At 60.0% G+C, this 21,372-nt stretch overlaps 1 protein-coding gene across 2 annotated transcripts in view; it reads left to right on the top strand.

Moving 5' to 3' along the window:
* Positions 1-17,346, top strand: part of PFKL (phosphofructokinase, liver type) — a 25,140-nt gene extending 7,794 nt beyond the window's left edge. The window contains exons 4-22 of one of the 2 annotated variants that reach the window (XM_040231728.1): positions 1,672-1,861; positions 2,503-2,668; positions 3,259-3,303; positions 3,561-3,669; positions 5,341-5,436; positions 6,749-6,841; positions 8,054-8,179; positions 9,168-9,232; positions 9,851-9,914; positions 11,734-11,880; positions 12,239-12,309; positions 12,741-12,828; positions 13,287-13,439; positions 14,480-14,644; positions 15,100-15,161; positions 15,368-15,479; positions 16,051-16,150; positions 16,238-16,343; positions 16,720-17,346. In XM_040231728.1, the coding sequence (XP_040087662.1) occupies positions 1,672-1,861; positions 2,503-2,668; positions 3,259-3,303; positions 3,561-3,669; positions 5,341-5,436; positions 6,749-6,841; positions 8,054-8,179; positions 9,168-9,232; positions 9,851-9,914; positions 11,734-11,880; positions 12,239-12,309; positions 12,741-12,828; positions 13,287-13,439; positions 14,480-14,644; positions 15,100-15,161; positions 15,368-15,479; positions 16,051-16,150; positions 16,238-16,343; positions 16,720-16,867 (2,106 nt within the window). In that variant the 3' untranslated portion in view covers positions 16,868-17,346. Of the gene's footprint in view, positions 1-1,671; positions 1,862-2,502; positions 2,669-3,258; positions 3,304-3,560; positions 3,670-5,340; positions 5,437-6,748; positions 6,842-8,053; positions 8,180-9,167; positions 9,233-9,850; positions 9,915-11,733; positions 11,881-12,238; positions 12,310-12,740; positions 12,829-13,286; positions 13,440-14,479; positions 14,645-15,099; positions 15,162-15,367; positions 16,151-16,237; positions 16,344-16,719 lie in introns of both variants that reach the window. The other variant, XR_005719428.1, reaches the window with a different exon arrangement.
* Positions 17,347-21,372: the final 4,026 nt, after the last annotated feature.

Genomic DNA, 21,372 nt, shown 5'->3' with positions numbered 1-21,372 from the left:
GACACACACAGAGACAGATACGCACAGACACACACAGACACACACAGAGACACACAGAGACAGACACACATAGAGACAGACACAGAGACACATAGGCACATAGGGGGACCTGCACACTTAGGGCACAGGCTACACACCATCCCTCGGGATTGGCTCCAGGCTGACTGTGCCATCCAGTCGCCTTGGAGTCGCAGGGGTGGGAGGTAGTGGGTTTAAGAGATCACAGTGGTGAGATGGCCCCAGATGTCTCAGCTTCCAGCTGCGGGCTGAAGAGAGCCCCCTGGAGGAGGCTTACACGGCCTCCTCCGCCTTCCCCTTCATCATCCTGCTTAGTGAGGGCGGGGGTTGAGCAGCTCAATGCTCCCCTGAGGCCAGAGATTCCTAGGCGAGGGGGTCTTTGGACCAGGGGTCTATGGGGAGACCCTAGTCCTCCGAAAGAGCAGGGACCTTTGTGGGGTGCCTGTCACCTCTGTATCCTGGGCCAGCAGCTGACACCTGCTTATTGATCTGCTGTCATCACGAGCCACACATGGGTCAGCAGAGCAGTGGGTGATGGGCCTGGACCCAGGGTCATCCAGGCATGGCCACCCTGAGGTGCTGCCCACCCCTCCTGCCCAGGATGGGCATTCCCAGGGGACTGTGCTCTGTAGGCACCCTCGGGAATGAGCTGGTTTATCGAGGTCTGGTGGGTCCAGCGCGGCACAGACAAGCCCTGTTCTTGGGCCTCGTCAGACCCCTGTCCCCTGTTCCCCTGCTCTGGAGCCGTGCTCCCTGACCCCATCATGGGTGGGGCCTTGGCGGCCTGGGTACCTCGTCCTCCACCCCAGGGGTCCAAGAAGGACAGCCATCCTGCCTCAGGCCTGGGTCCAGCTGTCGCTCTGCTCCGACCCTGTGTCTGAGGATGGCCGTCCTTCTGTCCTGAGAGAGCACCCAGGGAAGGGGTGTTAGGCCAAGTGTTAGCTGGGAAGTGAAGCTGCGTGAGAGATGGGCACTAAGGATGTGGGAGGAGCTGGTGTTTGGGGAGGAGTGAGGAGCTGCACAGAGGACGGGGGTGAGGGGGGGTGGGAGCAAGGGGGCAAGAGGGGCCGGAGGGGCTCTGGGAGGGAGCAGGCTAGGCCAGGGGCAGCTCTGGCTCGCGTTTTCCACGAAGTCTGAAACCAGCCTCGTGGTCTTGGGAGCAGCATGGCGTGGCCTGGGCACATTGTCCTCTCCACCTGGCTGAGAGCAGGGCATCCACAGGTGTCCTCGTGGGACAGTCTGGGGAGCCCCGGCCAAGGCTGAGCAGGGAGCGGCCACGTGGATGCTGGCATGAGTTGCCCAGGCAGGTCCCTGTGTTGGCTCCCCACGTATCCACCAGAGTACATGCATGTGTGTGTGAGTGTGCGTGGTGCACATGTGCGCATGCGTGTGTGCACGTGTGTGTCTGTGTGCACCTTACAGATCTCGGAGCCTGCTCACCCATTGCCTTGTCGAGCTCCCTGGGCCTGGTGGTGGACAGCCTCCTCCTCGCCCACATGAGGAGACATGCCAGGGAGCATGGGGACACCTGCCCAGGCTTCTGAGGGGCCCCCGGCCTCAGCCCTCTCAGTTCTTTGGGGTCCCCAGTTCCCCTGCCCAGTGCCCAGGCTCCCGTCATGCCCCATTGGCTCAGGCTACCCCTCCTCCATGCAGGGTGGCACCGTCATCGGCAGTGCCCGCTGCAAGGCCTTCACCACGCGGGAGGGGCGCCGGGCGGCCGCCTACAACCTGGTCCAGCGCGGCATCACCAACCTGTGCGTCATTGGTGGGGACGGCAGCCTCACTGGCGCCAACATCTTCCGCAGCGAGTGGGGCAGCCTCCTGGAGGAGCTGGTGAGCGAAGGTGGGTTGCAGCCCAGCCCAGACACAGCAGCTCGAGGGCAGGGAGTGGGCAAGACCAGAGGAGGTGAGAGGCCACCTGGCTGCTGGCCGGGAAGAAGGGCCTGGACGCTCCAGGAGGTGTGGGCCAGGGTGGGGATGCTCCGAGTTTGGCCAGTAGTGAGGCCTCCTGGGGCTGGATGGCAGTTCCCAGGCTGACTTACTTGCGCTTTGAGGTTTGTTCCTGGATGTTGGCTATGGGCTTGTGCTAGTTTGCAGAAGCGTGGTAGTTAAAATCTGGTAACATAAGATGTAAAGTCCTGGGGATCCCCGATTGGAAAGTGGCCTATTGGAGCTCCGTTGGTTCTGTGCCGCTCATGGGGTCATGGAGGTGAGGGGTGCACATTCCAGGATTTCCCTGAGGGTCTCTGGGTAGGGGATGCGTCTGTACTCGATTCTAGTGGTCCAGCCACTGCTCCCCTCCCCGCACCTGGGACCCCTGCTGTAGGACCTGGGGAGGGGGAAGCCGAGCCTGAGAGCCTGATCAGGTTGCACTGCAGGTGGGCTGAGGGAGGTGATAGGGATCAGGGTCTGAGCCTCATGTAGTGACCATGGGAGCTGGGTGGAGGCACAGAGGCTGCAGCTGGACTGGCCCCTTCTTCCTAGGCAAGATCTCAGAGGGCACGGCTCAGACCTACTCACATCTGAACATCGCGGGGCTGGTGGGCTCCATCGACAACGACTTCTGCGGCACCGACATGACCATCGGCACAGACTCGGCGCTGCACCGCATCATGGAAGTCATCGACGCCATCACCACCACCGCCCAGAGGTGAGCGAGGCCTCCACCCGGCCAGGCCACCAGGCAAGCAAGCTCGGGATCTCGTCCCCCAGCCAGGGGCTGAGGTGGCCGCTCTGCAGAGTCAACGGCTTGTCAGTGTGATTCCGTCCCTAGGGGTCTGTGCTGGCTGCCCTCAGCCCCCAGTTGGAGGGAGATTCACAGTGGGTTGAGCAAAAAGGCCTTTAGGTCTGGTCCCTACCCCTCCAGGTTCCCTTGAGCCCTGGGTGGGCCACGGCTCATATAGGGCCCCTGTGGCCCTGGGCGATGGTGCATCCCGCAGGGGTCCTCAGCTGCTAGCTAAGATAGCCAAGCCCAGGCCAGACAAATGGCCTTTAGCCTCAGGAACAGAAGATCAGTGAAAACCTGTCTGACACCGGGCGTGAGCCTGACAGAGGTGACTCAGTGCAGACTTGGCCGCCCTGGGAAGGACAAAGGCTGTCCGTCCTTGGGCTGCCCCCGCGTCCTCTATGTCTCCCAGGCGTGCTCTTGGCTGAGCTGTGGCTGTGAGTGGCAGGACACAGGAGTCCAGGCTGCTCTGCGAGCCTCGGCACTGATACCCTCTGTCCTCTCTGTGTCCACAGCCACCAGAGGACCTTTGTGCTGGAGGTGATGGGACGGCACTGCGGGTAAGGGGTGGTCCCGGTCAGCAGGGGTCCGGGGCTCCTGGGGAGCAGGAGTGGGACGCGAGGCCTCCTCGGTGCCCTGCCCGTGGCGGGTGCTCCCTTGACGCTCTAGGTGTGAGAGCCGGGGTGGGGCCGGGGAGCCCTGACTCTGGGGCTGGCTGCCTCTCAGAGCTGTACCTGCCCTGTATCCCCAGGCCCAGGGTCCGGGATGCTGGGTGGGGGTCCACCCACTGCAGCCCCTGGCCCTCCTGCCCGTGCAGGTACCTGGCCCTGGTGTCCGCCCTGGCCTCGGGGGCCGACTGGCTGTTCATCCCCGAGGCGCCACCTGAGGACGGCTGGGAGAACTTCATGTGTGAGCGGCTCGGCGAGGTGAGCGGCTGAGGGTATTCTCCCAGGGTCCCTGCTGTGAGCACAGCAGGAGCAGGGACACGGTCGAGCTGGCTTCCTGGGGGCCCTGACTGCTGAGCCCAAGCTGGGGGCACAGCCTTGTGAAGACAGTGCACAGGGACGTGCGGCAGGGGCTCATGGGGGTGGGAGCAGTGGGGCTGAGGCCTCAGCCAGGAGGGGTGAGCAGGGGCGCCTGAGCCGGGGTGCCCAGACGCAGCTCTCTGGCCCCTCAAGATGAAGTTGGGGCCTCTGGCACAGAACAGGCAGATACTCTGGCCTAGGTAGGGATCCCCAAAGCCCCCAACTGGGATAAGCTGGCCGCTTGGCTAGGCCAGGGCTCAGTGGTGGACAGGAGAGCTAGGACAGGGGTGGGAGGTGCCCTTCTATGAGGTGGTGCTCAAGGGCTGTGGTCTGGGTTCAAAGCCAGGGAACCCCTGAGACTGTGCTCCCAAGTTCACGCTCAGGCCCAGTCTGGGGCCCTAACGGGCTGTGTCCACCCACAATGTCCTCTGCAAACTGGCCCAAGGGCAGGACGAGCGTGGAGGCTCCCCGGGGCTGGGCCTGCTGTTCTGGCATCCTGGGGGCGGTTAGAGCCAGGCCCTATGCTTCCCACCTGTCCCTGTCCCCATGTGACCAAGGAGGCAGCCTCACTCCCATCCACTGGTGAATACACCCCCACCCCGCCACCCCCACCACCCAGGGCTTTGTGTCCCTGCCCAGGACAGTGGGCGGGGCTGAGGGTCATGACTGCCTTCTGGAACCTTCCCCAGGGAAGGCAAGGGTGGGACTGAACTGAGCCTGGCAGTGAGGCTGGCCAGAGGCCAGTGTCCTCTCCTTGGGTGGAGTCCTTATACCCCTAAGTGGCCGCGTAGCCTCAGTGGGTGGAGCACGGCTCTGGGGGTGATGGTCCCTGGCTGATCTTAGCCTTGCCCTTGACCTACTCGCTGAGAACTGGGGGCTGGTCTTCCTGGAAGTGGCCTGGACTCAGGCTCACACACCCTGCTGCTTTCCTGCTCTGAGCAAGGCCCTCAGCCTCACCCCAACCCCATCCCCCAGGGCTTCCCCGAGCCTCAGTTTCCCTACCTGTTACATGCAGGTGTCACCCTCTCCCCTGCCCACCTCCTGGGCTGCAATGAATGAGGCGGGGAGGTGTGGGCCCTTCTGGTGGCTTCATGTCACTGCACCGCCACCACCTCCAGGCAGCCCTCCATGCCTGGCTCCCCGTCCCCTCTGCACCCATGCCTCTCAGGAGCTACTCCGATCCTGTCTTTGTCACTTTCTTCTAGTGCTGTGGGGCCAACAGGGGCTGGTGGATCAGAGTGACTCTTACAAATGTTTGTTGAGGAAATAGGTGAAAAGCACTTTTAAATCCCCCAAGACCCTCTCATTTGCAACAATGAGTGATGCTAATTCATCCTCACCAGCTGAGGCAGGAAGGCTTCCCTCAGCCTGGGGAGTGGGAGGTGGGCAGGAATCCTCCAGTCCCTCAACCCCCTGCAAGCTCCTCCTCCCTGACCCTCAACCTCAGGTGGGACAGCAGGGTCCTGGTTTGCCCACATGAACCCTGAGGCGTGGACCCCAAGGAGGGCTCCAGGTGTCTGGGGACAGGTGTCTGCAGGCTGGTGGCTGAGCCCCGCGGTGTCTCTGACCCAGACTCGGAGCCGAGGATCCCGCCTGAACATCATCATCATTGCTGAGGGTGCCATTGACCGCAACGGGAAGTCCATTTCGTCCCGCTACGTGAAGGACGTGAGTGAACCCCTGGGTCATGTGGGATTGTCAGGGCCTCGGGCGGGGGGCTCCCCTTTATCTCCAGTCCCCACGTACTCTTGCTGGGGCCCCAACCCCGGTCCCTGGAGGGAGTGTCCTCGGCCCCAATGATTGCCAGATATGGGGTGGGCATGGCTGGGACCCCCTGAGAAGCCCTGGGCCCCCAGGCTGAAGTGTGGCCCCACGTGCTGGGAGCCCTGCACCTTCTGGCTTCCAGTCTTCATTCAGCACAGCCCCCCATCCCAGGAGCCCCGTCCAGTCCCCCAACAGTGTCTTGATGGCTGAGTCCAGCCCCTGCCAGCCCCTCAGTGACAGGGGTGCCCACCGCCCATCCATATCAGGTTCATAACAGGACAGCTGGGGCTTTGGGGAATCCTTCCTACCTGTGACCCGCATCCACCTGCCTGGTTCTACCCCAGGGCCCTGGGCCCCCATGCTCCAGTGGGGCACAGCCCCTGGGAGCCTCCACGCCCCTCACTTTGGCCACCCACCCTGTCCTCAAGTCCCTAGTCAGGTGCTGCCGGGAACTGGCCCGTCTGCCACTTCAGTGTGCTCTGTGCTTCCCGCTAGCGTCTGGTGGGGCCTGACCCACAGGGGCTGGAGGCCATGACGAACTCCTACAACCCGGCATACGTGCGGGAACACACAGAGACACACACCTGCACTGTGACACGGAGACACGCTCACACGGTGACACGGAGACACGCCCCCATGGTGACATGGAGACACAGCCATGGTGACACGGAAACACGCCCACACGGTGACACGGAGACACACGCAGCCATGGTGACACGGAGACATGCCCCCATGGTGACACGGAGACACACACAGCCATGGTGACACAGAGACACATGCCTGCATGGTGACATGGAGAAGCATGCCCACACAGTGACATGGAGACACGGTGACACGGAGACACACGCTTGCACAGTGACACAGAGACACACGCCTGCACGGTGATACAGAGACACGCTCGGATGGTGACACGGAGACACACGCCCCCATGGTGACACGGAGACACAGCCGTGGTGACACAGACACGTGCCCCCACGGTGACACAGATACACACCCACACACACAGGAGCATGCATCCACATACACACATGGAAACAGCCCCCTGCACACTCAGGCTGTAGGAGTGAACCCTGGACCAGCTCTGTCTGACACCCTGAAATCCCTGAGGCAGGTGGGGGCGGGGGAGGGAAGAGCATTGGGGGCCATGAGGTGGCCCTGTCCAGTGGGGAAGGTGTGGCAACTCCAAGGGCCCCTACTTCTCTGTCCCCACGAGCAGCTGGTGGTCCAGAGGCTGGGCTTCGACACACGTGTGACTGTGCTGGGCCACGTGCAGAGGGGAGGGACCCCCTCGGCGTTCGACCGCATCCTGGTAGGTGGGGCATCACCCTGGTGCTGGGTGTGTGTGCACGGGTGGCGTGGTGTGTGTGCATGCACGGGTGCGTGTGTTTTCACTGCCACCAGTGTTCATAGTGAGACCGAGGCCTGGCAGCCCAGTCTCCCCAGCCTCCTGGTGATGACTTTGATGGGACCTTGGGGAGGAGGGCTGAGGGAGCAGCGGGTCTGATGTCTGGTTGTTCTGAGTCTGGCCAGTGGCCTGGGTGCCTCAGCTCCAGGGCTCAGGCGCTGGGTCCTGCCCCAAGGGTCATCAGTGTCCTGATCGTTGCTGGTCCTGCCTCACCCTGTGCAGGGCAGGAACCCTGCTGCAGCCACAGGGGGACAGGGACTCAGTCAGGGAGGCCCCTGGGTGGTAAAGTGCCTGCCTGTGAGGCCCTGGTCACCCTGGGGAGGGGCTGGAGGCCGCGGGGCAGGTGGGAGCTGTGCCTGGGCCTCCGGTTCTGCGGATGCTGGTGGAGACACAGGATGCCTGGGAGGGAGCCAAAGGAGGAGCAGCTTGGTGCTGGTCCCTGAACTCAGGCCCACAGCGGGTTACAGCAGGGGGGCCGGCTTGCAGTGCTCCCGAGGGATGCGGGGCCTTTCCTCAGAGGCTGTTCCTGACACTTACCTGGCCAGTGTGGGAGGCCCGGCGTGGTGCATGCAGGGACATGCTGTTTCACCCAGTGGAGCCACAGGCCTTGCTCCCCACACACTTGTGTGTTCCCCCTGTCTGTGCTGGGACCCAGGTTTGTGGTTTGTCCCCACGGAGGGCAGTCCTTACCTGTTTTAGCTGGTCCAGCCCGCCAGACCACGCCCCCGTTTGCACCCACATCAGAACAGGTTTGACAAAGGAGCTGGAAATGAGAAACCTCAGCATAGTGGAAAGAACCCCAGAAACCCAGGTCTAGCCCTGCCACTGTAACCCGGAGTGCAGGGCCCACAGCCTCTAGCAGGGCTGCTGAGACCTGAGAAACGGCGCTGGTGGAGGTGAAAGATGACCATAGGAGTCAGCGTTTCTAGAATAAATGGTGCCACTTATTCTAGAAGCTTCTAGTACACATGTGCGTGCACATGTGTGTGTGTGTGTGGTGGGCAGGCTCTGAGGGCTGAGGCCTTGTGGGTCTGCCGAGGGACGTGTGTGGCGTGGGGCTGGCTGGCTCCCTCCCGGCTGCACCTGCCTGAGCTCTACCACCCTCTCCCCCTTCAGAGCAGCAAGATGGGCATGGAGGCAGTGATGGCGCTGCTGGAGGCCACGCCCGACACGCCGGCCTGCGTGGTCAGCCTCTCAGGGAACCAGTCCGTGCGGCTGCCCCTCATGGAGTGTGTGCAGATGGTGAGCACTGGCCTGCCCAGGGTGCCCAGGGTGAGGAGTGCCCGGGGCCTTCGTGCTTTGCTGGGCTCTGCTGTGCTCCCCACCACAACCCGAAGCTGCCTGCCCTTCCAGGCCTCTCAGGGCCCAGCCAGCAGGCCTGCTGTGAGCGCCCCCAGCCCGTCCCTCTCGGGGTCCTGCTGCTCCCCCACGTGTGTGCCAGGGAGCAGGCGGTTCACACAGTACCACCTCCTGGTGTGCCCACCCCGGTGCGTTGCTGCCCACCTCAGCAGGCCTCAGGGTGTCCAAAGCCTGCAGTCATCCAGGGGGAGGGAGGTGTCAGCAGGTGCCTCAGGTGAGACAAGTCCCAAGAGAGGCGTGGGGGCTGCAGGGAGCTGGGGAGCCTGTGGGGGTCTGGTGAGCTGGAGTTTGCACGACCGTGGGGGGAGCCAAGGTCACTTAGCCTCCCTGAGCCAGTGGCCTGGGACAGGTCTTGCACTGGGCAGGGTGGGGATGAGACGGTGAAGGGGAAGCGAGGGGCCCAAACCACTGGGACGTCTTGTGTTGTCAGAGAAGGGGCCACTGCAGGAGGAGGAACGGGATGTGGATGCTGGCTCTCCTTCTGCGGCTGGGGGTGGGGTGGGGCCTACCCAGGGGAGGCAGGCTGGAGGCAGAGAGGGGCTGCTCCCATACTTCTCCTGGAACACTCTCCTGCAGTGACCTCATGGGGCCTCGCTTTGGGGCGGGCTGATCATTGGTGGTGTGAGCCTGGGGGCCAGAACTGCCTCGCCTTTCGTTCCTAGACCCTGGCTGCCAGCCAGGGTCTGAGGAGGAGCGAGGCCCACGTGCCCCTTCCAGGGAGGGGAAGACCCAGCAGGCCGGGTGGGGTCCCCTTGCCCTTAGACCTCCCGATTGCTAGCAGTGATGGCTGCCCGGCAAGTCTGGGCCAGGCCCCTCCCAGCTGAGTGTGCCAGACCCCTGCGTCCAGCCTGTGCTTCTTGTTTGCTTTAAGACCAAGGAGGTGCAGAAGGCCATGGATGAGAAGAGGTTTGACGAGGCCATCCAGCTCCGAGGCAGGTGAGGGCCTGGCGGGCCCCACACTGGGCAATGGTCTGTTCTATGGGGCCCTCAGCAGACTCTGGGTGGCTCGCCCACGGCCACCCCCTGCCCCTGACATGCGGACGTGCCCACCTGCAGAGGTGGCGCTCTGAGCCCCCCTTCTGGGGCGTGCATCATGCAGGAGATGGGGCATTGAGGTCCCTGTGGCCGGGAAGCAGGCAGGCAGCCTGCAGGGCTGGGGGGGTGTGGGAACCCAGGCCCAGTTGGGGCCGGAAGGGGCCTGGGGGGGGGGCCGGGGGAGGGGAGACCGCAGCAGGAAGCGTGGGGGTGGGCCCGGCGCCAGGTCAACTGGACCCACAGGTCTGTTTCCTCCGGGTTCCTTGGTCTTGGTGCTGCAGAGACAATGCCGGCTGAACGCGGGACTTGCTTTGCTGAGGGGGCATTGGGAGTGCGTGTTTAGAGGGGTCTCTGCCGCCCGGCGATGGCACCCAGCCAGGCTCCATGGCGAGAAGAGTGGGGAAGTGGGCCATGCCTGTGTTCGGCCCCTTGGAGGCTGCGTGCTGGGCTGGGCTGTGGCTGTGCTGGGCCAGGCTGCTCGGCTGTGGCTGCGCCATGCATGACCCGCTTCCTTTCCAGGAGCTTTGAGAACAACTGGAACATTTACAAGCTGCTTGCTCACCAGAAGATCTCCAAGGAGAAGGTGAGAGTGGGCTGCGGAGCCCATGCCTGGCTGTGCCTGCAGCCTCCATCTGCCAGCTACCCCCCAACCTGGCTCAGGGAGTAGGGAGCCGCCCCTGCTCAGGGAACCGGGACCCTCCCTCCTATCTGGGGTCTGAACTGCGGGCTGAGAGGGCAGGCTCGGCCTCTGCTTGACCAGTAGGTCCCAACAGCCTGTGTCTGGGCCCGGGGATCACACTGGCCTGTCGCTTATCAAATGGCTGAAGGTTAAGTCAGGCCCACAGGTTTACCTTGGAGAGCAGGGCTCTAGTGTTATGTTGTTGCTCAGTTGTGTCTGACTCTTTGAGACCCCATGGACAGCAGCACTCCAGGCTTCCCTGTCTTCCACCATCTCCTGGAGTTTGCTCAGATTCATGTCCATTGAGTTGGTGATGCCATCCAACCATCTCATTCTCTGCCGCCCCCTTCACTTTTGCCTTCAGTCTTTCCCGGCATCAGTCTTTTCCAGTGAGTCAGCTCTTTGCATCAGGTGGCCAAAGTATTAGAGCTTCAGCTTCAGCATTAGTCCTTCCAATGAATGTTCAGGACTGATTTTCTTTAGAATTGACTGGTTTGATCTTGCTGTCCAAGGGACTCTCAAGAGTTTTAAGACATGTTCCCAAACAGCTAAAAACTTCAGGAAATGGTCTCTCTTCCAAATAAGGACAACAGGAGGATCCATCTCTGAAATCATGGGACAAAAAAAGGGTCACACCAAGACAATCTTGGACTGTGGGGTCCTGCGCACCCCGCCCCATTTATCCCAAGAGCTGGTTGGGGGTGGGCAGCATTCCCAGGCAAGGCAGAGTGGTGTCCACATCTCCTTCCAGAACCCTCTGGGTCATGACCACCTCTGGGGCATCAGGCTGGTGTTACTAGGACCCACCAGAGCCACACAGCCCAGCAGAGCCGGTGGTCACATGTGGCTGCTGAGTGCTGGGAACGTGGCTGTCCCTAGTGGGGTGCCTGCGTGCCCCACAGGTGTAGGGTCTGAGGAGCAGCAGGGGAAATGGGTGTGAAAGACCCGATTTCTTACATTGATTCTGAGTTGAGGCAATGACACATTGGTTCTATCAGGTTAAAGCAACCATTGTATTACTATTATTAATATTAAAGGGCTTCCGTGGTGGCTCAGTTGGTAAAGAATCCGCCTGCAATGCAGGAGACCCAGGTTCGATTCTTGGGTCAGGAAGATCCCCTGGAGAAGGAAATGGTAACCCACTCCAGTATTCTTGCCTGGGAAATCACATGGACAGAGAAGCCTGGCAGGCTACGGTCCATGCGGTTGCAGAGAGTCAGACATGATTTAGCGACTACACCACCATTAATACGAAATTGGCGTTGCCTGTTTCTTTGCACTCTGTTGTGGCTGCGGTGGCCCCCTTCTCTCCGTGTACCCGTGCTGCTCACCAAGGATATTCTGGGGTGCTGAGCCCTGAGTGCGGGGTGACTGCCACTGGCAGGCACTGACTGTGATCCGAGCTGCACTTGGCTGACAGCAGCTGGAGTCCTGCGCCTGCCTTTGGCCCAGGACTGTGTGGGTTGTGGGCGGGGCTTGCACGGTAGCTCAGGTGGTCTTGAGCTGAGCATCAGGAGGCATCAGCGGGACACAGACCCTCCTGTTATGGCATCAGGAGGACAGGTGTTTGTCATGCCTGGAGGAGTCCAGTCCCTGGACGGTGTCCAGGCTGGCCCGAGGACCGGGGCCCCTTCTCTGGAAGCTGCTGTCTGCTGACTTCCGTCTGGGTCAGTGGTCCCCCCAGCCCTGTGCTCACGCGTTTGTCTCTCCCTCTTCTCTGAAGACCAACTTCTCCCTGGCCATCCTGAACGTGGGGGCCCCAGCAGCCGGCATGAACGCGGCCGTGCGCTCGGCAGTGCGTTCTGGCATCTCCCAGGGCCACACGGTATATGTCGTGCATGATGGCTTTGAAGGCCTGGCCAAGAATCAGGTAGGTGTGGCCGTGCCCAAGGCTGGGGGCGGACCCAGCTTGTGGTGGTGGGCCTGTTTGCCTTTGGTCAGCTTAGGCTACGTCCCTGGCTGACTTAAAAACACACAAGGACCGAAGGACTCACGACGTGGGCACAAGGGAAAGGCTGGGCCTGCTCCCCGGGTGGAGGGGGCACAGCTGGATCTACCTCAGCCTAGACCAGTCCCCGAGACCCTGCTCCGACCTGCGGCTGGAGGGGGAGTCCCTGGCCTGGCCTTTGTCCGCCCAAGGACGTGCACTTCTGAGCACAGGCCTGTCATCTGTGGAGAAGTGGGCAAGTGGCCTGGCCTGCTCCCTGAAGCCGTGCCTCCCCCCACAGGTGCAAGAAGTGAGCTGGCATGATGTGGCCGGCTGGCTGGGGCGTGGTGGCTCCATGCTGGGGACGAAGAGGTGAGCAGCTGGCCACCGTGGGCAGTGGGGGGGATGTCAGGGAAACCAGCCCCATGGCCACAGGCTGGGTCCTCCCTGGCTGGTGGCCTGTCCAGAGTGGGACACAGACCCTGCTGCCTGGGGCTTCCCTGAGGGCTCCGGTGTAGAGGATGGCTATTCAGGTGACCCAGCCTGCAGGAGGCATTTCCTCAGGCAGGAAGTGAGGCTTACAGCCGAGGTGTGGGGAGGGCAGGTGCCAGGCCACCTGTCCTGCTGGTGGTCCCTTCACCCCCGCCCACCCATGCCTCACCTCTGCCTCCACCTCTAATGGGGAATAATCACATCGCCAGGTCCCAGCCCGCCTTCTCTAGCGGTCAGACCGTGTGGACCTGTGTCCCTCCAGCCTGGCATTCTGTGCAAACTCGCGTATCCATCTGATTTATCTTCTGCAGGACGCTGCCCAAGGGCTACATGGAGCAAATTGTGGAAAGCATCCGCCTTCACAACATCCACGCCCTGCTGGTCATCGGGGGCTTTGAGGTGAGGGGGCCGCAGGGGAGCGTGCGGGGGCAGCCTGGGCAGGAGGACCAAGTGGCCGAGGGCCTCAGTCTCCTGCTGGCGAGGGGCCAGTCCAGAGGGCTCTCAGCGGAGCTCTGAGTAGTGGGGGCATGTCCGTGTGATGCTGGTGCTCGGTCAGCATCATGGCAGACATTGACTCCTGCCCTCTCCTGGAGGAACCTGAGCGCCTGCAGAATGGGTGGAGTGGGTCGGGGTCAAGGCAGCTGGCCTCCTTCCTGCCCTCCTTGGAGTCCAGTTTCCCTGGGGACGGGGGCTACAGAGCTCCTGGGCGGGGCCCACCTGGTCTTGGCCCTGAGGATGGGGGCAGGTGGGCTCAGGTGCCCAGCCCCGCACACACGGCAGGGAGCAGGACCCAGGGGTCCCTTCTCTGGCCGTGGCCAGCCTCTCCAGGGCCGGGCCTGAGCCCCCCGTCCCCACAGGCCTACGAGGGGGTGCTGCAGCTGGTGGAGGCCCGTGGGCGCTACGAGGAGCTGTGCATCGTCATGTGCGTGATCCCCGCCACCATCAGCAACAACGTGCCAGGCACTGACTTCAGCCTGGGCTCCGACACGGCCGTCAACGCCGCCATGGAGGTGCGGGCTGGGTGTGGGCGGGGGCTGGCTGGGAGTGGGGAGCGCGCAGAGGGGCTGCCGAGCGGGTGGGACAGGTACGGGGCCCCACCGAGGCTGGTGGCCTGTGTGGGGAGTGGGCAGGACCCTGCTGCCCCTCGAGGCCTCGGGGGGAGTGGCTGTGGGGTGACAGGGTGTGAGGATGATGGTGGGTAGGGCTGCAGCCGACCTAACTGAGCTGCTGCACTGGTGTGGACACCCAGCCATGGTTCTGTCTGGTGAAGCAGCCACCTGTGGCTCGGGGGGTACCCAGGGCTCTGGCTGGGACGTGGGAGGTGGGAGCCTTGTTCCGGGGTTGGGGAGGGTCCCAGCAGGCTTGCCCCACTGAGCTCCCCAGGGGCGTCCCCCTGACTCTCTCTGCAGACCCTTCCCACCCTATTACCGCTCATGAGCCCGGCTCCCCTGAGGGTCCTCCTTTTAGGGGATCAGAGGCTAGAAGAAGGTGTGCCGCTCTAATAAATGCTGCATGTTATTAGGTGAAAAAGAAAACACAAGTGGCCTTACTTATTTGTTTTGGTTCTCTTTCCTCAGTTCTTTATCCAATACTGTTAATTTCCTTGAACCATTCAGAGCTAGGATTGTTATCAGGTGTCACGTTATTGTTAGTGTGTGCAAAGCCCTTACTTCATGTGTTTTCTGGGCCCCTGTTTATGACCTGACATGGCAGGCATGTTTCCCCCTTTGGCAGATTAAGGCCCAATATGTCCCTGGCCCGAGGTCAGGGAGAGCCTCCTAGCAGCGCCCCTGGCCTCCACCCACCACACACTAGTGACCGCCCCCTCGTCCTGGGGGCAGAATTGCCCAGACTGGGAATTCGATTCTGTGTGGCCAAGAGGAGCGTTCATGATGAGGGCTGCCAGCACCCTGGCACACAGGGCAGGCGCTGTCCCAGCCCCTCCCTGCCTCAGCCTTGGTCCTCAGCTTGGGCCAGAGACCTGAGTCCCTATAGCGTCGTGGGTCCCTGCGGCCTGAAAGGAGGTCTCTGACCACCCCCTGGTCCCCAGAGTTGTGACCGCATCAAGCAGTCGGCCTCGGGGACCAAGCGCCGTGTGTTCATCGTGGAGACCATGGGTGGCTACTGCGGCTACCTGGCCACCGTGACTGGCATCGCTGTCGGGGCCGACGCTGCCTATGTCTTCGAGGATCCCTTCAACATCCAAGACTTAAAGGTGAGCGGAGCCCCCACCCTTCTCCTGCTGCAGACCACTTGGAGGGGCTGGGACTCCAGCCAAGGAGCCACGGCCCAGCAGGCTGCGGACTCACCGCCTTCAAGGGGACCCAGGCCATGATCCCCTGCACTGCTTCCCCCACAGTGCAGTCCCCTCACCCCTACTCTGTGCAGCCCCCCCACCCCCTCGCCCCCACCTCCATGCAGCCCCCCTTCCCTGCCCTGTGGCTTTCCCACCCGGCCTCACTGTCCAGCCACAGGCCACACCTGCACCAACCCTCCTCATCCTTCAGGGCCTGCAGGACTGGCCTGCCCCCGCAGGCGGACCTGGGTCATGTTGGCCCTGCCTGTCGGGTATTCTGGAATGTTCCTTCCTGGACAGCCCTTGCGGGAGGGGGTGGGCAGTGGTGGCTGCTGCACCGATCTCACTCACTGTGGTTGGTCCTCCCTCTGCAGGCCAACGTGGAGCACATGACCGAGAAGATGAAGACGGAAATCCAGCGGGGCCTGGTACTCCGGTGAGGCTGCAGGCGAGCCCACAGGGCCCGGGGCTGGGGGGGCTTCCTGACCCCTGGGCTGCAGGTCAGGGCTGCTGAGGGGCAGCTGGGCAGAGAGGATGGGGGCTTGGGCAGTGGTGGTGGGGTGGAGCTTTCCTTCGAGCCTGTGGGCCAGCCCAGAGGGGCTCAGCATCCCGCGAGACTCAGGTCCCACATTCCTCTTCCAGGAACGAGAAGTGCCACGAGCACTACACCACAGAGTTCCTGTACAACCTCTACTCCTCCGAGGGCAAGGGCGTGTTTGACTGCAGGACCAACGTCCTGGGCCACCTGCAGCAGGTGTGGGGGGTGGGGAGGTGGATTCCAGAAGGCTGCTCCCTGACACCTGTGCCCAGGGTCCCAGGGGGCTCCAGCAGAACGAGGACACTTCTCTGTGCCCCTCCTCATGGGGCACCGGGCTGTAGGGGCCGCTTCATCTGCACACCCCTGACCCGAGTGCTCATCACCCACTGCACAGGCAGGAGACCCAGGCTGTGTCTTGGTGAGACCCATGCTGTGGGTTCCCAGCCAGACGTGAGAGCTGTGTGCACCCACAAGGCACCCCTTCCCCAGGGGTCTTTGCCCACTAGTGGTGGGACCTGTCTGCTAGATGCAGGGGCCCACAGAAGCCCCCAAGTTGATGAGTTGGCGACCCACTACCCGGCCTCTGGAGGTGGCTTTTGGGCCAGATATGGGATAGAGAAAGGGGCTGGGTTGCTGCAGGCTGAGGGGATGGGGTGTCAGAACTCTCCGGGAGGGCTCACCTAGGTCATGGCCAGGCCAGGATGCTGGCCTCGGGCCAGGGCTGGGGCTGCCTGTGGCCCCACGGCTCCCCAAGGCCAGAACTTGGCCTCACCCACTGTGTTTCCAGGGTGGAGCTCCCACCCCCTTTGACCGGAACTATGGTACCAAGCTTGGGGTAAAAGCCATACTCTGGATGTCGGAGAAGCTGCGGGCAGTCTATCGCAATGGTAAGTGGGGGGAGGCAGCAGCCGGCCCAACCTGCCCTCCACTGGCATCCCTGGTGTGGGGCTGCCATCACACGCCTATGTCCACAGGGCGGGTGTTCGCCAATGCCCCTGACTCGGCCTGCGTGATTGGCCTGCAGAAGAAAGTGGTGGCCTTCAGCCCTGTCACCGAGCTCAAGAAGGACACTGACTTTGAGTGAGTCCCTCCAAAGAGAGAGTGGACTGCAGGGCCCAGACCTGCCTGGGGCAAATGTGCTGGGAGAGGGGTGTGGCCACACTCAGCCCTGACCCCACAGGGTTGCCCTGTCCACCACCGACAGGGTAGAGGGTGAGGGTGAGAGGGTAGAGGTCAGCGATGGTCAGGTCTGAGGGTGCAGTCGGTCTGCTGAGCCCTCCTGGGTGTGGGCCCCAGAGGGACAGGACCCCAACACAGCAGCCAGGTGTCCTGAGGGGACACGCCTGGGAGCTGCCCCTCCCCTGCCTCCGCCCCCTGACCCTGACCCGGGCCGCTGCAGGCACTGCCAGTCCCACCCCTGACCCCACCCTCTGACACTGACCCTGTTCCGCCCCAGGCACCGCATGCCCCGGGAGCAATGGTGGCTGAACCTGCGGCTCATGCTGAAGATGCTGGCACATTACCGCATCAGCATGGCCGACTACGTGTCCGGGGAGCTGGAGCACGTCACCCGCCGCACCCTCAGCATCGAGACGGGCTTCTGAAGCCGCGTCCACGCCCCGCTCACCCTGCACCCGCCTCCCCCGGCTCCTCGGGGCCGGGCTGCTGGATCCTGCGGGCACGTGGGCAGGGAGTGCGGGCACGTGGGCAGGGAGTGTGGGCAGGGGCTGTGGGCCGTGGGGCCGTGCAGGCTCCAGGCTTCTCACTGCCCCACTTCCTTCCTGCCGCCCTCTTGGCTCTCTCCCGGGACAGAGAACCCTGGGCACCCCCTTCCAGTGCAGGGGCATGTGCTGGCATCGCTGTTTGGACATGGCTGCCCCTCTGCCTCAGCACCCCGTGTGGCCTGGAGCCTCTCTCCTAGGCGGCCCTGCACCCTCACCTGCCCTGGGCCCAAGGCGGTAGGAGGGCATACCCTGTGGACCTCACTGTGACCCTGCCGCTGTTCCTGCTTCTGTGTGCACTGGCCGCCGGGGCTGAGCAGAGCTTGTCACCTTTTCTAGGAATAAAATCACCTGACTGTGGAGTGCTGTCAATCTCTGGAAACCTGGGGAGGGTGGGCGGGCTGGGGGTTGGTCATCCCCAGACGTGTACGCATGAGTCTGGGCTCCTCCTTTGGCCCCTGGGCTGAGGCTGTCTCAGGGACCCTCTGGGGCCAGACCCCTTCCCTGAACCAGCAGCCCCTCACCCCTCTCTATGTGGTGACCTGACCCCCATGCCAGTCTTGGGAGGACTTCAGAGTCTGACCTGGAACGTTCCCCAGACTCTGCCTGGGCTGGGGTCTCAGAAGCAGAGCCAAGGACCCTGGGACAGGTGGTGGTGGGAGGGACCACCCAGGAGACACTGGTGGGGGGTCTGGGGGGCTGAGAGGCAGCTAGACAGTTGTCACCATTGGGGACTGTGGGTGGGCTGACCCCTGGAAGTCCCTGACTTGCGGCAGTGCCTGGCTCCACAGCAGGTGCCGGCACCGAGCTGCCGAGAGGAGGACAAGCTGGAAGTGGACCACACGGCTGTGCTTGGTGGGTCCCTGTCACCTCTGAGCAGGCTGCCTATCCACATGCCTCCACAGCGGCCACCTGGGCACTTCATCCAGGGCTGCTCTGCCTGCACGCTTGCCCTTGGCACCCACAGAGGTCAGATGAGGTTTTTTGGGGAGGCCCCAACCTTGCAAAATTCTGAAAGAGATGGGAATACCAGACCACCTGACCTGCCTCTTGAGAAATCTGTATGTAGGTCAGGAAGCAACAGTTAGAACTGGACATGGAACAACAGGCTGGTTTCAGATAGGAAAAGGAGTATGTCAAGGCTATATATTGTCACCCTGCTTATTTAACTTCTATGCAGAGTACATCATGAGAAACGCTGGACTGGAAGAAACACAAGCTGGACTCAAGATTGCCGGGAGAAATATCAATAACCTCAGATATGCAGATGACACCACCCTTATGGCAGAAAGTGAAGAGGAACTAAAAAGCCTCTTGATGAAAGTCAAAGAGGAGAGTGAAAAAGTTGGCTTAAAGCTCAACATTCAGAAAACGAAGATCATGGCATCCGGTCCCATCACTGCATGGGAAATAGATGGGGAAACAGTGGAAACAGTGACAGACTTTATTTTTTGGGGCTCCAAAATCACTGCAGATGGTGATTGCAGCCATGAAATTAAAAGACGCTTACTCCTTGAAAGAAAAGTTATGACCAACCTAGACAGCATGTTCAAAAGCAGAGACATTACTTTGCCGACTAAGGTCCATCTAGTCAAAGCTATGGTTTTTCCTGTGGTCATGAATGGATGTGAGAGTTGGACTGTGAAGAAGGCTGAGCACCGAAGAATTGATGCTTTTGAAGTGTGGTGTTGGAGAAGACTCTTGAGGGTCCCTTGGACTGCAAGGAGATCCAACCAGTCCATTCTGAAGGAGATCAGCCCTGGGATTTCTTTGGAAGGAACGATGCTAAAGCTGAAACTCCAGTACTTTGGCCACCTCATACAACGAGTTGACTCACTGGAAAAGACTCTGATGCTGGGAGGGATTGGGGGCAGGAGGAGAAGGGGACGACCAAGGATGAGATGGCTGGATGGCATCATGGACTCGATGGACGTGAGTCTGAGTGAACTCCGGGAGATGGTGATGGACAGGGAGGCCTGGCGTGCTGCAATTCATGGGGTCACAAAGAGTTGGACACGACTGAGCAACTGAACTGAACTGAACTGAACCATTAATTTGGTTCCATTTTATAATCTCAGTCTCTCTGCACTCAGTCTCAGTTGTGTCTGACTCAATGCGACTGTCTGGTGTGTAGTCTGGCTAGGCTCCTCTTCCATGGGATTCTCCAGGCAAGAATACTGCAGTGGGTTGCCATTACAGTTTATTGTAATTAATGTATTAGGTATTTGTTCATTTACTAGATTTATATTTTTTACTCTGTATGCCCTATATAACTTTTCTTAAATTTATCTTAGTATTTTATGTTTTTGGATAATATAATAAAGGGTATTTAAAATTTTTATTGTTAAATATTATATAAAAATATATAGAAATCTATATATGTCCACACACATACATTTACGTGTATTTGTGTTTGCATACTGCCTGTCTCTCTGTCTACCATCTATCCATCTGTATCATCCATCTGGTGTGAGTACCATTTCTCTGAATTGGCTAAATTATAATCCTCAGTTCATGGACGGTTCCATCATTAGCCATGCTTGGCAGGTATGTTTCATGCACGCACACATAGGAGTGTATCCTTAGTAATGCAAGGAGCCCCTTTAATGTCTCCCATAACAACAGCTTCACTAGTCATCATTCGTGTCCATGCCCTCTCCCCAAGACCCCTCCCCCCCTTACTCATAGAACATCATCCTAAACCTACCTCTGAATGGACTGAATTGTCCCTTTGTGTTTGGACCTTCAGTAACATTTCTCGGTTTCTGCTATAACAAGTAATTCTGTAATAAATATTCTTTTTTTTGTATAGCTAGTCCAAAGACTGATTATGTTTCTGGCATGTGTTCTTATAACTAGAATTTTTATGTTATCAACATCGGCGTTCCACGGTCTACAGTTCATCTTCCAATATCCACAATCACTTTCCACCATCCCCCAGTCAATTCCCAAAGCCCACCACCTCTCACTCTTCTGCATCCACCATCCACAATTTACTCCTTACTATTCTTTCAGTTCAGTTCAGTTCAGTCACTCAGTTGTGTCCGACTCTCTGCGACCCCATAAATCGCAGCACGCCAGGCCTCCCTGTCCATCACCATCCCCCGGAGTTCACTCAGACCCACCTCCATCGAGTCCGTGATGCCATCCAGCCATCTCATCCTCGGTCGTCCCCTTCTCCTCCTGCCCCCAATCCCTCCCAGCATCAGAGTCTTTTCCAATGAGTCAACTCTTCGTATGAGGTGGCCAAAGTACTGGAGCTTCAGCTTTAGCATCATTCCTTCCAAAGAAATCCCAGGGTTGATCTTCAGAATGGACTGGTTGGATCTCCTTGCAGTCCAAGGGACTCTCAAGAGTCTTCTCCAACACCACACTTCAAAAGCATCAATTCTTCGCGCTCAGCCTTCTTCACAGTCCAACTCTCACATCCATTCATGACCACAGGAAAAACCATAGCCTTGACTAGACAGACCTTAGTCGGCAAAGTAATGTCTCTGCTTTTGAATATGCTATCTAGGTTGGTCATAACTTTTCTTCCAAGGGGTAAGCATCTTTTAATTTCATGGCTGCAGTCACCATCTGCAGTGATTTTGGAGCCCCAAAAATAAAGTCTGACACTGTTTCCACTGTTTCCCCATCTATTTCCCATGCAGTGATGGGACCGGATGCCATGATCTTCGTTTTCTGAATGTTGAGCTTTAAGCCAACTTTTTCACTCTCCTCTTTGACTTTCATCAAGAGGCCTTTTAGTTCCTCTTCACTTTCTGCCATAAGGGTGGTGTCATCTGCATATCTGAGGTTATTGATATTTCTCCCGGCAATCTTGAGTCCAGCTTGTGTTTCTTCCAGTCCAGCGTTTCTCATGATGTACTCTGCATAGAAGTTAAATAAGCAGGGTGACAATATACAGCCTTGACGTACTCCTTTTCCTATTCACTGTTCTTTAGCAACCATCAATTACCACCATCTTCTTTCCACCATCAACATTCCACCTTTCACCACCTCCCACCCATCACCCGTGATTCACTTTCTTCATCCCATCCTCCCCCACTGGCCATTTGCTTTCCACTTTCAACATTCCACACTCCACCACACTCATTTCCCCAATTACCACCTGCCATCCACCCTCCAAAACCCACCACACACCATCTGCCAGCCTCCGTCCTCCTCTGACAGTCCACCTGTTACTTCCCACCTTTCACTGCACACATCCACCACCCAACAGCCACCATTCATTTACCACCCAGCATCCTCTATCCACAATAGGTCATCCCCCTAAAACCCTGTAACCTCACCATCTGTTTCCCACTATCCACTTCCCACCATCATGTTCCATTATCAAATCCCAGTCTCTACTATCCTCCTTCCACCACCACCCTTCCACCCTT

The sequence above is a fragment of the Oryx dammah genome, unplaced genomic scaffold (assembly GCF_014754425.2).
Source record: "Oryx dammah isolate SB20612 unplaced genomic scaffold, SCBI_Odam_1.1 HiC_scaffold_2, whole genome shotgun sequence".
NCBI lineage: Eukaryota > Metazoa > Chordata > Mammalia > Artiodactyla > Bovidae > Oryx > Oryx dammah.
This window is presented reverse-complemented; position numbering and strand designations above follow the sequence as displayed.